This window comes from Anguilla anguilla, chromosome 7, assembly GCF_013347855.1.
Source record: "Anguilla anguilla isolate fAngAng1 chromosome 7, fAngAng1.pri, whole genome shotgun sequence".
Taxonomy (NCBI): domain Eukaryota; kingdom Metazoa; phylum Chordata; class Actinopteri; order Anguilliformes; family Anguillidae; genus Anguilla; species Anguilla anguilla.
In genome coordinates, this window is record NC_049207.1 from 20345675 (window position 1) to 20361513 (window position 15839).

Here is a 15839-nt window from a genome sequence, read left to right on the forward strand (position 1 = left end):
AAGAGCCAGCCCTTTTCTGATGATCTTCCTGAGCTCTGTTTTGATTGCGATTAAAGCGCGGCCGTTTAAGTAAGAATCACCCAATACCGGCTGATCCATCACTTACAATACTGAATTTAATGTGACAGCTCCGCATGTGTGTTTGCCATATGAAATCTCAATATGAATGTTATAAGTTCAATATGAATTTTAGTAATTCAATATAACCTAATAGATTTGTCATAGACCAAGCTGTTTATTGAGAAGTGAGAACCTGTGCTCACTAGAAACAGTTTAAACACTAAACGGTAAGCTGGTGTCTTGGTCATTCATGCTAACACTGGCAAGGCTATTAAAAGTCAAGAACAAGCCCACATTCAGGACCGCTATCAAGTTAAGTTCTTATTCTCCTTTATTTGCACCTCACCGAACACTGCTGGCAAATCCGTAACCTCCCCTGCCCTCCACTCTCCTTAATTTTACAGCCAATCACGCTGCTCCCGTCAGCAGATGTGACCCCGATAAAGAGCATCTGAGTTCGGGCTGCGTGACGAGGCGGCGTGATGAAAAGTCGAATCTCCGGGCCCTTCCTAAATGGAGAGCAGGGCTGTGTCCTCACGCACTCCACGGCGGGAAGGGGGGGAGGCGCACCACAGCACCGTTTCTGAAGCAGGAGCTTCGTCCGGGAATTAGACGGGATTCTCGGCACGCGTGACAACTCGCGCGGTTTCACGCGTGTGCCCTGCGATAGATTGGCCGCCTGTCCCGGGTGCGTTCCTGTCTCTCGCCCGGTGCACGCTGGGATAGGCCCCAGCATCCCCCGCGACCCTGACCACGATGAGCGGACGTAGATAACGGATGGATGGATGGATGGATAGATGGATGTTTAAGGGGTCAGCCGCAGCTAAAAAACTAGCACCCTTCAACTCCCGCACCCTAAAACTCAACAAGAGTTTTACTGCATAAAAGAGGAGCCACAGCAAGACCCTCATTTACCAGGGCAAGTCAAAAAGCTGCCCATTCGTCAGTGAAGAGGAAAATAACATGATGGCTTAATAACTTCTATTTAACAGATCGGTCTCCTGCACATTGCAGTTGTAACAGAAGGGAACTAAAAGTCTTTCTCTTTTCATCTACCCCGAAGCAGCGATGGTAGGCGGAGGCTTCACGTGCATAATGGACCCATTAAAGGCATCATCTTTACTCTTCAGTTAGCTGCCTAATCACCCCTGTTTTAATTGAACCCTGTGTTGTGTTCAGCCACATTGAAAAACTCTGTTTCTTTGATTTCGCTCGATCAGTCTTCCCCTAAATGCATTCAACGGACCCACTTGATGAAGGTAAGCAATTTTCCTGTCTTTGTTGCTCATCACTTAGTGAGGCTTTGTGCCGCAAAACTGAGAATATAAAGATCAGGTGTACAGTTTTAAAGATGCATAAAAGCATGTGGATTGCATAAAAGACTCACTCATACTCTCTTGTAAAGAAATAAAGAAATACCCCTTCTTTCGCATGGCCGTATTAACACAGAAATAGCCACAGCACACCATTAGGCATTTGAGAGCATCACATTTTGTACTCTGACTTTGCTATCATTAAAATCACAAGTTTCTCTATTTGTTCTAGATGTTCATTATATTTTTAGCTTTAAAAATCTTTTCAAATTTGGCAAAAGAAAAAATGTGGCAATGGCCAAAATCACGTCACATGCTGTCACACTTGAAAACGAATTAATTGAAACCAAAAAAACTGCATGAACTAATGTAAAACACAAAGATTATTTTGATACATAGAATTAGTCTGATTACAATAATAATAAATCTGGAGATTTATTGGTTTCAATTTGCCTTATAATTAAGAAGATTTCACGCAAAGTGTACCAGGGTAATGCCACCACACTGTATGCGATGAAGTAAAGCAGCAACAAAGCATGTGCCAGCTGATAACGCATCAGCCTAATTCACACTGCCATGCTGGTTACCCGAGCAAAACAGTCAAAAGCAGGGGAAGGTTCCGGATTAGTATCAGGGATAATACTCCTCACATTGTATGCAGAAGACCTCCTTTTCGGGCAGGAGTGACTGTGCAGCCCCTCCACAATTCACCTCAATACATACGGAGACTGACAGGATCTGACTTGCAGGAATGCAGCTACTGGAGTTTAAAGGCTTTTAACCTTTGCCCCCTGAATCAAACGAGTCGGTTATGCCCCCCCCCCCCCCCCCCCCCCCCCCCCCCCCCCGCTGGCCCTAAGCGTTATTTCGACAAACCGTAGAGAGGCGCGCTAGCTGCCCCCGGAGCCCCTTCAGCGCCCGGCTCTTGGATCCTGAGAGAGGGGCTCCCCCTGGGTCCTGCTGCCCGGGGGGAGTTCCCCGGTTTGAACGCGCTTCTCCACCATTTGTGGCCCTGCAGCCCTGCAGCCCTGGATCAGCAGGGAAGGAGCACAGCTGTACTGCCAGAGAGCCAGCGGGGGACCAGTGGGGAACCAGGCCCAGTCTGCGCTCAAAGAACATGCATATGACTGACATCCGATTCTGCGAGAGACAGATATGCACACACATACACACGTACACACACACACCACACACAGATGCATACGTGCACACACACACCACACACAGATGCATACGTGCACACACACACCACACACAGATGCATACGTGCACACACACACCACACACAGATGCATACGTGCACACACACACCACACACAGATGCATACGTGCACACACACACTACACACAGATGCATACGTGCACGCACGCATACACACAGAGATGCATACGTGCGCACACACACACACACACACACACAAACAGAGATAAGCACACACACGCACACACACGCACACACACACACACACAGATAAGCACACACACGCACACACACGCACACACACACACACACACACAGATAAGCACACACACGCACACACACACACACACACGCACAGATAAGCACACACACGGTACTCTTTTTTTCCGTCTCGCTCCTCTTGTTTTTTCTCACTCACTGGAATAGTGTGTCAAAGTCATGCTTAAGTTAATCTTCTGCCCTCTGACACTCCACAAGAGACAAGTTGAAAATGAACAGTGTGGTGTTGAAGTGATCTTAGGTGACCCCAGAAAATGTCAGCACCAAGGCAGGCAACCTGCTCTGCCTCCCATTGGACGCCTGTCCGCACCTGTCAGGAATGACTAATCACTGGCCTTACACTCCCTAATAACAGAGAACTATTTCACATGTGGTCAGCTACATGCTAAAGCACACATTCTAATACACGAAGGATACCTTTAGTTGCCAACGTACACAGCAAATAAATATGGTGAAAAACTATTTTCTTATACAATTACATACACCAATATACTGTGACTATACAGATACTGTATAAATATAGTTTAATGCTTTATCATTCAGCATTTCAGTGATAGCAAAAATAGCTACATTTTGGATGTAATCTTTTCCTACATGCTGCTCTTTTATAAGAGCAGGTTCTGGACTGAAATGTTTATATTAATAACGGTTATTGAATCTGGTACTGGGATTAACGTGAAAAAGATCGCTGTTCTTATTACTGATTTATACCTGCTTTCATAATTAGATCCTCCAGTCCCATTTACTCTCCCCACTACTAAACAACCACTGGATATCCTTTCAACATGCAACCCAGTTTACTGCATAATGTTCAGTTCCATGGGGCCTTGCTAAGTAATAATGGAATGCATTTGCATGAGGAAATTACATTACTCCAGGTTGTATGGCAAACAATAAAAGGTAGGACTCATTTCGAGAGGGTAATGGCATTTAGCATTTCCATTACATGGCGCAAACCTCTTTACTGTTTGACTGTCCCATTTGTATTTATGAGGCCGCAGGCACATGAAGTATCTCAGGAAATGGAAGCAACGGAGTATAACAAATGCACTGCATGGTCAAAAGTATGTGGACACCTGACATCCAACATCTCATCTAAAATTATGGGCATGAATATGGGGTTTGTCCACCCTTTGCTGCTATAATAACCTCCACTCTTCTGGGAAGGCTTTATACTAGATTTTGGAGCATTGCTGCAAGGATTTTCTTCCATCCAGCCTGAAGAGCATTAGTGAGGTCGGGCACTGATTTGGTGATTAGACCTGGTTCCCAGTTGGCTTTCCAATTGATCCCAAAGTTGTTGGATGGAGTTGAGGTCAGGGCTCTGTGCAGGCCAGTCAAGTTCTTCCACACCATTCTCAACAAAACCATTTCTACATGGACCTCACTGTGTGCCTGGGGGAATTGTCATGCTGAAACAGGAAAGGGCCTTCCCCAAAATGTTAGGGCAGCACAGAATCATCTACAATGTGATTGTATGCTGTAGCATACAGATTTGCCTTGAGTGGAACTAAGGGGCATAACCCAAACCATGAAAAACAGCCCTAGACTAAGGGATGTCCAGATTCTTTTGGTCATATAGTGTATGTGTAAATATGGATAAAAAAATGGAAAAGGCTCCCTTTCTATTGGCTGGACTACTTCACTGTCATGGTGGATTTATGAACATTGCAACAGAATGTGTATGCTGCCACCACATTCCGCCACTGACTTATCACTGACATAATAATATGAACCTCGGTGATAGCTCCACCCATTTTGGAGCTCATGAAGCCTCAGTCAGAACACTGCTTTACTCGTCTTTTTACAGTCTGGTTCCTCTAGTGGTGATAGAGAAAGTCAGTGACATTTCTAGCGCTATTCCCACAGAAAAACAGAAAAAGTCAGCATATATTTACTACCATACATTGTACCATCTGCAATAGGCAAACATATCATTTGGTACCTGACAATCTTGCTGTTTTACTTATGGCACTGTCATAACATACACATAACTGCTGAACACAGAACAAAATAGTTATTTTTTCCTTATGCACCAAAAATAGTCATCTTTTACTTGGGCTAAAAATTTGTTTACTATTTGCTTAATGCACTATAATTGGCCAGCAGCTATTGCAAATTAATTTTCCAGTGTCCAGAAGTACTTTCCATATTCTGAAGAAACAAATCATCACATTTCTTTTTTGTCTGCTACCCAAGCATATTTTATTAAAGCCCACCTACACACCAAAAGATGAAATAGCACAGGGCATGAATACAGTCGCCACACCGAACACTTTTGTTAACAGTTGAGAGTGCACACAGACAGGAAGACCTGAATACATATAAGCATCAATCATCCAGTTGGGAATATGGAAACAAGTGCACACTAAAAGCAATGACGCACAGAGCCATGATGCATGGGCAGTTTGTTCTACTTTAATGTTCATGTCAATTATGACGGAAGCTAGATGTAATAAAAAATGGAAATAAACTACCATTCGGCTCCTTTGGGCTAAACGTTCAGGCACTGGCCCATTCGCTCTGCTGCAATAACACGAGCCCTTTAGGAAAACAGCTGTTCTTTTCCCCCCCCACTTCCTACAGTTTAACACATTTCCCCAGTGGGGCAAAACCAGTAAGCACATAATGTGGCCATAAGAAGGATTATACACGAGTGAGAAAGAGTTGCATGTGCGTCACTTTTTCATAACAGGGAGAGGAAGGAAAACAAAGCAAGCAGCTTACAGATTACTGCATGTCTGCGAGCGCAGATGTGGTAATCAGGGCTTAGGTGTAGCGTTCAGATTTTCTGTTGCGTAAGGTTATTCGGAACACTGCCAGTCTTTCCACTGACCCAGGATTCCCGTAGTCAGGTAGAGCAATGGGGGCGGGGCCTGTTGCTGTCTGCTCTAAAGACCCACCCCTTACGCCCTAGCACACTACACCATGGACTGGAACAGGTTACTGTTTAAATGTGGAGTGTAGAAATGGGAACTCATAAACATGTCATATATTGTTCAATATGACACCATACTGTACCTTGAATCTGTTCTGTAACCCCCTAACCCTGTCATTCTTACAGACACACCCACACACACATGCACACACACTCACTCACACATGCACACACGTGCGCTCTCTTGCTGACATCACCGGCACCTTGGGGATGAGCCTCAGACATCTCCAGTCTGCGTCTCATAGCGATAGATTGTGTCAGCACTTCATTATCATCACAGACAGAATGTCTAATGACTGAAGATATAAGTGAGTGTTTCTGCCCTTGTGTCTTCCGCACGGCTCCTCAAAGCCTGGCCACAGAACGGAGCTTCTTCATTCAGGCTTAATACGGCGCAAACACATTTTTACAGAGACAAAGCCTCATTATAAAGAGCCGTTTCAAACAAATTAAGCAGCCAAATGAACAAACATGTCCCATCATGCAACAGACTTGTTGTCGTAAGATTCTGTGCAGATGTGGCTCATTTAAGCCACAATAGTTAAGGCAGTAAAGATCTACGCTACACAACACTTTCCTGAGCCTTTCACAGGAGAATGCAATGCAGAAAGCCAGAAACAGGAACATGTCATTTTCGGTTTGCTAACGCTGCTCTTCAGAAATCATTTTGGCTCCTCGTGGAGCAGTGGCTTCTGTCAGACGGGGACAGGATGGCCGGGGTACAGCACCTGACCCCCCCACCCCACCCCCCCTCAAAGGATCGATACTGCGCCAGGCAGCCTACATGTACAGCATTTCAATCAGCCACACTTAAGAGGACAGAGAATGAGTTCGGCTGCTCCTCTAATGACTGAAGCCTGTACTCTGACAGACGCAAATGGCTCCCCCCCCCACTTAATATGGATACAAAAAGGAAATGCTATGAACCAGACTGGGTCTTTTCCTGGCATCCCTCTCCTTCTCTCCCTCCTTCTCCCCCCTCTCTGTCTCTAGCACACAACCCACCCACCCCCCCCCCACCCCTCCCCCCCCTTCTCTCTCTGCTCAGCCCGAGCAGGATGGAGGGAGGCAGGGGGCACAGCAATTACAGCTGTCAGTTAAAAGGCCATTTCCACGGAGACGCCCTCTCCATCCTAACCCCCCCCCACCCCACCCCATCCGTACAAATCTCCTGTCGGCAGGGACCCGGTAAAGGGGGTACATCGCCGCCGGCTCAGGCAGCACCGCGCACCCCAACTTTTAATTTGTCTCCTGCGGAGCCCTTCAGGGGCATGATGTCATCATCAAGGAGAAGGAGGGAGGATTTTCTGGCTCTGAAATGATAAGCAGTCCGCCCATTCTGGTGCACATGCCGCATCTTTCACATGTTCAAATCGCTGCATGTGAAGTTAACCAACAAAGGGTCACGCTTTTCCAAAAGAGAACGGCCATGGGTAATATCTACACTTCAGCAGAAATCAATTTGGAATGAATGGAACGGAATGCTGCATGTTCATGGTGGAAGGGTTCCTCATGTGTCATTTCTCAATGCAGACCTAGCCAGCCAGCTGTATACAGATTTGCATAGTTCCCTGTTCCCAGGCGAAAGGGATACAGCACCAGCCTGGTTCTGTCAGCCATACTGCTAGCGAGTTAGCAATGACTTAAGAGTCTGGAAAAGGCCTTTTAAATTCATCAACTTATAGTATCAACAGTGATGATGTTGGGCTTTATGCTGATACTAGATCCTTTTTGTATTTAACTAATCATGACAAAAATCTTTCTCGTAAGCCTGTCTTCACCCATGCATGTCTTCAAGCATACTATCAAGCATGCCCGAGAACTTGCAAAGCAAATATTTACATTTACAATAGATTTCAACAAGAGCAAAAAAAGCGATACCACACACAGCAGTTACTCAGTTACACACATGTAAAATGCTGATGCCATGTGTCACAATGAACAGATCTTTCACTCTATTGAAAATGACAGGCGTGCACGTGCTCACACACACACACACACACATGCATACCTTTCAGCCTCACAGAGAAAGCAGAGGAGCCAATTGGGACCTGATTCACCGCTGTGCTGGGAGACGGGGGGGGGGCACATGAATAATTCACCGTCTGGCAAACTGCATGGCACAGGCCTCGGTGCATGAATTCATTACATACAGCATCCTCTTTTATTAACTGAAATTGTTACCCTAAGAAAATCCCTCGTACCACACCCCACGAGCACGCCTCATCAGCGTGCACCCAGTAGCAGGGAGAGGGGTTGCCAGATCTGAGCGCTCACTGCATCAACGACACATTCTGCTGGACGTCTGCAGGCTCGACAGCTCTTTACGTAACCAGGAAAAACACTGCGAATCCGGAACGTTCTGCGCTCTGCTGAAAGCGTGGCCTCTTTTCCACCACCGCCCACACGGTAACAGACAAGTGAATATTTCCCCCCGCAGCCAGCCACAGACAGAATGTTCTAATTTTAGGCGTTCTAAATTCTAGAACCACAGCGCAAGGTTCTAAGAACACTGTGCGATTCCCTAGGTCGTGCCTGCAGCTAGCAGGCCTACACTTGCAGAACACATACCGTTTTGCTCCTTCGTTCGTAACGCAGAACGTATCTTGGAACTGTGTTAAAGAGATATGTGTGTGTAAGTATGCAATGACAGAATGGTGTAAGCCACGCCTCTTTCTCCACAGGTCACCTGGTGGCAGTGGCTCGTATTCCAGAGCTTGCTTGTTAAGAATCCATGTCAGACTCCTGTTTTTGAATCCTCAAGGCAGACATTTAACTGAAATGCTTCAATAAATATCCATACGGGACAAAGCATATAATTCTGGATGAAAGCATCTGTTTAGCAAACCATACAGAAATAACAGGGAAGGTAAGGGGAAGTGGTATTCAGCTCCTCTCCTTCTCACTTTCCCTCCCCTGCCGCCCCCACAGTGAATTTCCACCGCTGCTGTGGGCGGAAAGGACAAACTGGAGGTCCTCGTGTCACCATCGTCAGCATCAGCGAGGTGCCATCCCTCCCTCCCTCCCTCCCTCCATCACCGCCACCTCTCCTGCTGTTCCAATGACCTGTAACTCCGAGCTCCACCGGCCCTCAGAGCAGACACATTCCAGCGGCCTGATATTGAGCCTTCACCTTCAGACACGCGTAAGAAACTCACTAAAAAGGGACTGGAGCTCTCTGCCTGACTTTTAAATAGTCAATGTAGCCACATATGAATTCTCTGAATACATATAACGCACAATACAATGATGACTAATGACTGCATTGTGTGAGTCAAATCCACTTTGGAAAGTCTTCCAACTGTACTTCAGGACTGAGAAACCTTCCTTGTGTTTCCCTGCCTGTCTGTTGCTAAGATGTTCCTAAATACAGCCCATGGAACATCTTACAAGCGTTATTCGGCCTTGGCAGAAAACTTGCCAAAGACCAGTTAAGTGGCAATGCACTGAGGAGTATAGGATTGGACTTTCCATTAACCTCTGGCTGTTCTAGGACCAACTCCCGATTCTACGAGGTGTCGTAAACAGTGCAGGCGCTCGATTGCTACAACCGTCTCTAAAGGACCCCTTTCCTGCTCACAACATGCCTCCATGAAGGCCTGCTCTAATGGATTTCACATGGCTGTCAGCTCTCATGACACAGGGAAAGAAACAGAGAGAAAAGTGATTCCTAGCAGTGCACTTGCTATCTAGCACATCTTATAGGTCTATGTCTTTACATATGTTTGTTTTTCTGTGCTTGTGTGCACATAAGTGCGCACATATATATTTGTATGTCTTCATGTGTGTTTCATGTCAGTGGATGTGTCAGTTTTTTTCTGTATTTCAGTGTGCGTGCACGTATGTATATATTTATATGTGTGCATGTGTACATGTTTTTTCCATGTCAGTAAAACCATTTAAAATAGGTTACAATGGTTTCCGTTTCTCTTGTTGCAGGCTCTTTGACAACTTTGATCAGCTGAACTGGCAGGCTCAATCCCCCCTGCCCTGCCCTGCCCTGCCCTGCCCCGCCCCACCCTGCCCTGGCCTGCCACATCACAGCATATCTGTACAGTGCCCTGTAGCCCAGTCAGAATCTGAAACCTGTGAACCCTGTGCAGCAGGACTAAAACCTGTGAATCATATGCAGCAGGACTAAAACCTGTGAACCCAGTGCAACTGGACTAAACCCTGTGAACCAGGGCTCCAACCCACTTTTTCGCCACTGCCCTGAGAAACAATTTTAACCACCCCAAAGTAAATGTGGACTGTCCCAAAGTTTAAAAGTTGGGTATTTATAAAACGTGCTGTAAAAAGTGCTGGTGAAACCAGAATGTATAGAAATAGATAGATAGACACTTTATTTTACCATTTGTAGTGGTAACAAGAACAGCCACATTACATTTCTTACAGGGAATCTCTCAGTCAGGCTGATAGTGTTAAACTAAACTTGACTGCAACAGAGTTGCAATGTCGCCCACAGGGAAGTGTCACCTTTAAATACACCCTTTATAAATACCTTTAAAAAAGCAGAGATAAAAAAGATGAGAGAGCTGTAACCTTTAACACTTAACCTGTGAAGCACAGATCCATATCAAGAAAAAGATATTTTTGTTCAAAACATTACAGAGGGCACGGTATGACAGCTATATAAATAAAATCTGTAGTGAAGCACCAAGGAAAATGGAGCCAACATTCCTCGCAATGAGGCTGTTTTGGTGCTTGTGTTACTGTAATAGGTATGCGAATATGCAGAGCTATTGTCTAATTTTTGGTTAGTAGGCAAATTCTGGTGAATCTTCACCGTCAGATTTAGAAACAGATGACTGTCTGAGCATCACTGTTCAATGTATCATTCAAGATACTCCAATGATCGCATTTGCTTTGCTGTTTCCTCCTGTTTCGTCTCCTGGCCAGACCTAATGTGACCCCCCCGCCTAGGCTACTCAAGGACAGAGGTTTTGGGCGCCTGTCTAAACACTCAGTCTCTGCAGTTTCACGGTAGTTTTTTTAGAAATAAAAGTCACCACGATATTGTGAAAACTCCCTGAGCAAAGTCCACTCCTCTGTCAGTCTCTGTGCACTGTAGGTCATCTCACAGAGCCCCCTCCCCTCCCCTCCCCTCTCCATGGAAAGAAACAGAGATGCTATGTCATATAGGAAAACATCAAGGAAAAGCAGTGGTCATGTTAGCACAGGATTCTGCGATGTTTTATGCAGGAAAGAAAAGAGCCAAAACGCAGGAACAAATACATAAATGCAGTTCTGTAAATGCAGATAGTATGAGGTCTCTTTTTAAGGGTAGGCTTACAGCAGGCAATGACATAATTACTACTTTTTCTTTGAGCAAATCATCGTTTTTTTTTGTGACATTTGTGTTGTTTACTGACATGATCTTTTCACGGCCGTTGGTGGTGAGATTCATAGAGAAAGCACTTAATTTGGATGAAAAGTCAAAAACGACACATTATGCTCTAGCTAGCTTGCTAATCATGATTAAATTATAACATAAATCGCTGCTGTGTTTTTAAATATTCAAGGATTTGTTTAGATTAGAACGCCAAAACATTATTTGTATCTTAATTTATTTCATCCCACTAATCCAGTATTCAATCACACTTCTGTTACAAGTGTCATAATAAAATTATGCATGACACATTTGTTGTGTTATTATTGTGAGATTTTGAAATGTCCTGCGTTCCAAAACCGCAGAGTTCCATGGGCTAGCGTGACCACTGAAGACAATGTGAAAATCGGTTAGACACCTAAAGTAGGCAGTGTACTCGACGCACAACATACAAACTTTTAAAAAATAACCACCGACAAACATGGTGCCGAACACCATTGTCGCTATATTCAATAGAAACTCCACGTTCTTCATTTCATGTCACTCCACGCCGCTGAGGGACGTGCACACTTGTGGTGCAGATTTGCTTTGCACAACTCACGATCATTGATACCCAACATCATTTCAAATTTTGCGCCAGGAATTTGAGCACATTTCGTTGGTCAATCGTAAGGATGATGATATACTCGCACGAGTTCAGCAACTCTTTGTTCAAACGTGTTCATCTCAAAAGTAGTCCAGACACGACGATGATGGTACCACAGTCGTGCCTAGATGAGATACAGGAGATTGAACCTACCCGATAGCTTTGCCAGGATAAAAGTATTAAATTGAGGAAATTTTGAGCTCATTTGTCAAATGAAGGATAAATAATTTGGACAGAAATGTAGCCAAATTAAAGATGACGAAAAAAACCTATAAAATATGGGGAAACTAGTAAAGAGGTAGCTAGCTACCTACTTAGCGTTAGCTGGACTAAAACTTGTGAACCCTGTGCAGGTGGATTAAAATCTGCCAACCCAATGATGTTGCTCCAAAGGTCAGTTTTTGTCCTATGTTAGCAATGTTACTCCATTAAAATTAAAGAGATCCGCCCTAAATAATAGATCATTGTGTATTTTCTTGTTTATTTCTTGTTTATGTTGATGTAGTCTTGTTCAATATTTTCACAAAAAGACAGCAATGGGAAATATTTAGGTGAGTGTTATTGCGCAATCTTCAAAGCGTTCAGTCCTTAGCATTCTCATCACACGTGTAATAGTATGCTGCAGGGACCACATGCGCTGCTATGTCAGATATGCAGCTTCTAATGCAGTAATTACGCTAGCGATTGATAGTGGGTCGTTGCTGCATCATAAATTTAGTCGTTATCCTATTTTTTTTTCTTTAACAACAGAATGCAGCGAACGCCTATTTCTGTGTTTTTCCCTTAATGTTAGGGGAGGTGCTGGGCACTTTACGGGAAGCATACGGCCACTCCTATAAAACACTGGTGGAAACCCTGCTTTCCTGGACCTGTGCCATAAAGCCAACATGATACCTGTCAGAAGCATGCTATAACACCTGCCAATGCCTGTCATAGCACTTTAGCATATTATACAATCTGTCATGAGTTGTATTACACTAAAGTGTTACCCCCAAAAAAACACCCGCCCGAGATTAAACCCCTCGTCCACCTGGTTCTGCTCTCGCTGTTTATCATGATTTCCAAACCGACGCAACAACAAACGTAGCCACCCAACTCACATATCGACTCTTTCACACTCACTCACCAGATCCGCCCCGCAAGCACACACACACTCAAAAGCACGTACACCAGAGGATCCCCTTCCCCAAACACACACACACACACACACACCCCAGTACATATGCAAGCACAAACGCGTACATGCAGGACCGCACAGGAAACCGCGCGCGTAAACAAACAGGGACACACCTCGCCACTGCTGCGGAGCCGACATGTCAAGATTTCACGCGGCACATGGATGCATCTCGGGCCGGGTTCGAGTTTTGTGCTGACTCACTGCATCACCCAGAGCACTGCCGAACAGGACCACCCCCCACCCCCGCTTCCCCCACCCACCCCCGCCGGACCTCTCCCCAGCACCTCTGCATTCATAACGCCTCCACTTCACGTACGGACAGCGAAAACAGGGAAGAGCGCGCAGAAATAAACAGCTAAGCTCAGCAAACGGCTCCAGTGCCAACTGTACTGCATTTCGGCAGGAGATTCTCCCTCCCAGCTCAGCATCATGTGACGCTCTCTCGGTGGAGAGATGCGGACCTGCTGGCCGAGAGACAGAACAACACATCCAGTGTCGTTCCCGTCCGCAGCCAAGCCAGTTAACATCAATGCAGCACGGAGACACCGCTGCCTCAATATCGCTCCTGGAAAACACACACACACACACGTGCACATGAGCATACACACACGCACATGCACACGGACAAATGCATCAACATGAGCTGACGTACACACAGATGTGGGAACATGCTCGTACAAATTCAGAGATACATGTGCACACGCATACACAAACACACAAACACACACACACACACACACACAAACACACACACAAACACACACACACACACCCGCAAGGATATTTTCCCCCTCCGAGGTAATTCAGTATTTAACCTTGATGTAATCCGGATGCGGCAGAGCGAGGGGACGCATCGTCTTTCACACCCGAGTGGGGGTGGGGGTGGATTGGGGTGGGGGGGGGGGGGCAGCAGTAAACAACCGCCACCGTCACCTTCGCTCCCGCAAGATCACTGCCCTCCCCTCAAAGAGCCCTGAAGACACCGCTCTGGCAGGGGCTCTAGGGAGACTGCTTTAAAGGTTAAATCCCCCCCGCCCCCGCCTCAGTATGGCAGAATGGCGCATACGGACCCCTCGGCTGGGACACCGAGACGCTGAGGCAGCCGGGGCTTCACCCTGGGGGTATCCGGGGGCAGGGGAATGTGGAGCGAGCGCTCTGCTGGAATCACATTGAAAAAAGCACCGGAGAGACGCGGTCCAAACGCATCCAAAATGTCCGCCTGCCCTCCGCACACCGGCCTCGTTCGGCCACACGTACACGGGCAGTGTGAGGGAGAGCGCACTCATTCACATGTCCAGGGATGTCCAGAGTTCTCCCTCTCTCTCTCTCTCCCCCCTCTCTGTCTCCCTCTCTCTCACTCTGTCTCTCTCCCCCCCTCTCTCTCTCATGCTCTGCAGGCCACCGTGACAACGAGTCCCCACCACCCACCTCCCCAAGAACACCTAAATCCCTCTCATCTCCTGCCATTGATTTATGCGGTGCAGTGATGAAGGCTGACTGAGCTGAGCCATTTACCCGTTTACACACAGTACTCTGTTCTCGGGATGCTGTGACTGTGACTGATACCGGGGGAGGGGGAGGGGGTGGGGGGGTTTGGGGGAGTGGGGGGTTTGGGTAACAGTCCCCCCGTCTCAAAGCTCGCTCCTGCGCACTTCAGTTCCCGGCAGCTTAACTGCCGATCAGCAGAAACCAAAAATACACTTTTCTTTCCTCCTGATCGATTCCACCGCTGCGCTGCTTCTGCGACCTCACTGCAGGTAAGTAACGGGCCCGGCTCTCTCTCCCCCTCCGCGGGCCGCTGCGGACCCGAACGCAGCCGGGGGGCCCGCTGCGCACTCGCGCTAACAAGGTGCTGAGGGAGACGCCAGGTGCCGACCGGCCCGCGTCTGACCAGGGCGGTGCAGCCCGCCGCCCGTCGCCTTGCCCCGAAATAAACCGCTGGAACAGCAGCCTGCTCACAGCGTGGCCAGCCTGTCTGCTTCCCACTGATCCAGAGACTCATTCAGCGCAGAAATGACCTCAAAACGAGTCATGCTCATGATCACACACCCACAGCCGAGTACAATGAACGTGATTTAAAAAAAACAAACAAAAAAAAAAAACAAGAAGGTAAGAAGGGCAGATAGGGGGAAATAAAGAGAAAGGGTAACCCTACCTTCTGTCACATAATTGTGGTCTCTGAGAAAGCTGTGGTTGATTTTTCGGGTGTCAACGTCCTCGCCCATTTACGGCAGGGATACTCAGCATGCCCGTCCGCAGGGTACCGAACCAATCCGTCGTGGGTGTCCCCGCCAGAGCACGGTCCATGCTGCTGCCGCCTAGCAGAGGGGCATGGAACAGGGCATCGTGGGACGCGACGGGGGGCGTGAGGGGGGAAGGCGGCGGAGAAGACCGAACGCGGAGCGCGACGGAGCCCGGGAGCGGGAGAGGACGACGGCGGAAGGGCAGAGGATGAGGACGAGGAGGAGGAAACCGAGGAAGCCTCGGGCCGCAAACGTAGGAGCGCGTCGATGGCAGACCGCCTCCCGTCCGCGCGCAGGCACAAAAGCCGAGCCGGAGGAGCCCGGTGAGAGCAAACGCAGGAGAATCAGAGGCGGCGGATGGCGGGTGGCGGGTGGCGGGTGGCGGGGGGGTCCCGTGCGAACGAGCGAGGCTCCGCAGCCTCTGACGGGCTCCGGCGGTGCGCGGAGGAGCGGAGAGATGAGCAGAGCAGAGCAGAGGAGAGGAGAGGAGGAGCGGCAGCCCGTCCCTTCGCTCAGGTAGTCCCGCGGCGAGCCTCCCTCGCAGAGCTGACGCCAGGCGCTCTCTCTCGCTCGCGCTGCGGCGGAATCTCGCTGACGCTCCGCGGCGCTGGAGGTGGAGGAGGAGGAGCAGGAGGAGGAGGAGCAGGAGGGAG

At 47.6% G+C, this 15839-nt stretch overlaps 1 protein-coding gene across 3 annotated transcripts in view; it reads right to left on the reverse strand.

Annotated features, from left to right (window-relative positions):
• Positions 1 to 15377, reverse strand: part of LOC118231377 (serine/threonine-protein phosphatase 2A 55 kDa regulatory subunit B gamma isoform) — a 73635-nt gene extending 58258 nt beyond the window's left edge. For 2 of the 3 annotated variants that reach the window (XM_035425119.1, XM_035425118.1), the window contains exon 1: positions 15099 to 15377. In XM_035425119.1, coding sequence (XP_035281010.1) covers positions 15099 to 15168 — 70 coding nt within the window. In that variant the 5' untranslated portion in view covers positions 15169 to 15377. Of the gene's footprint in view, positions 1 to 13056; positions 13097 to 15098 lie in introns of those variants that run through there. The other variant, XM_035425120.1, reaches the window with a different exon arrangement.
• Between the last annotated feature and the right edge of the window lie 462 nt (positions 15378 to 15839).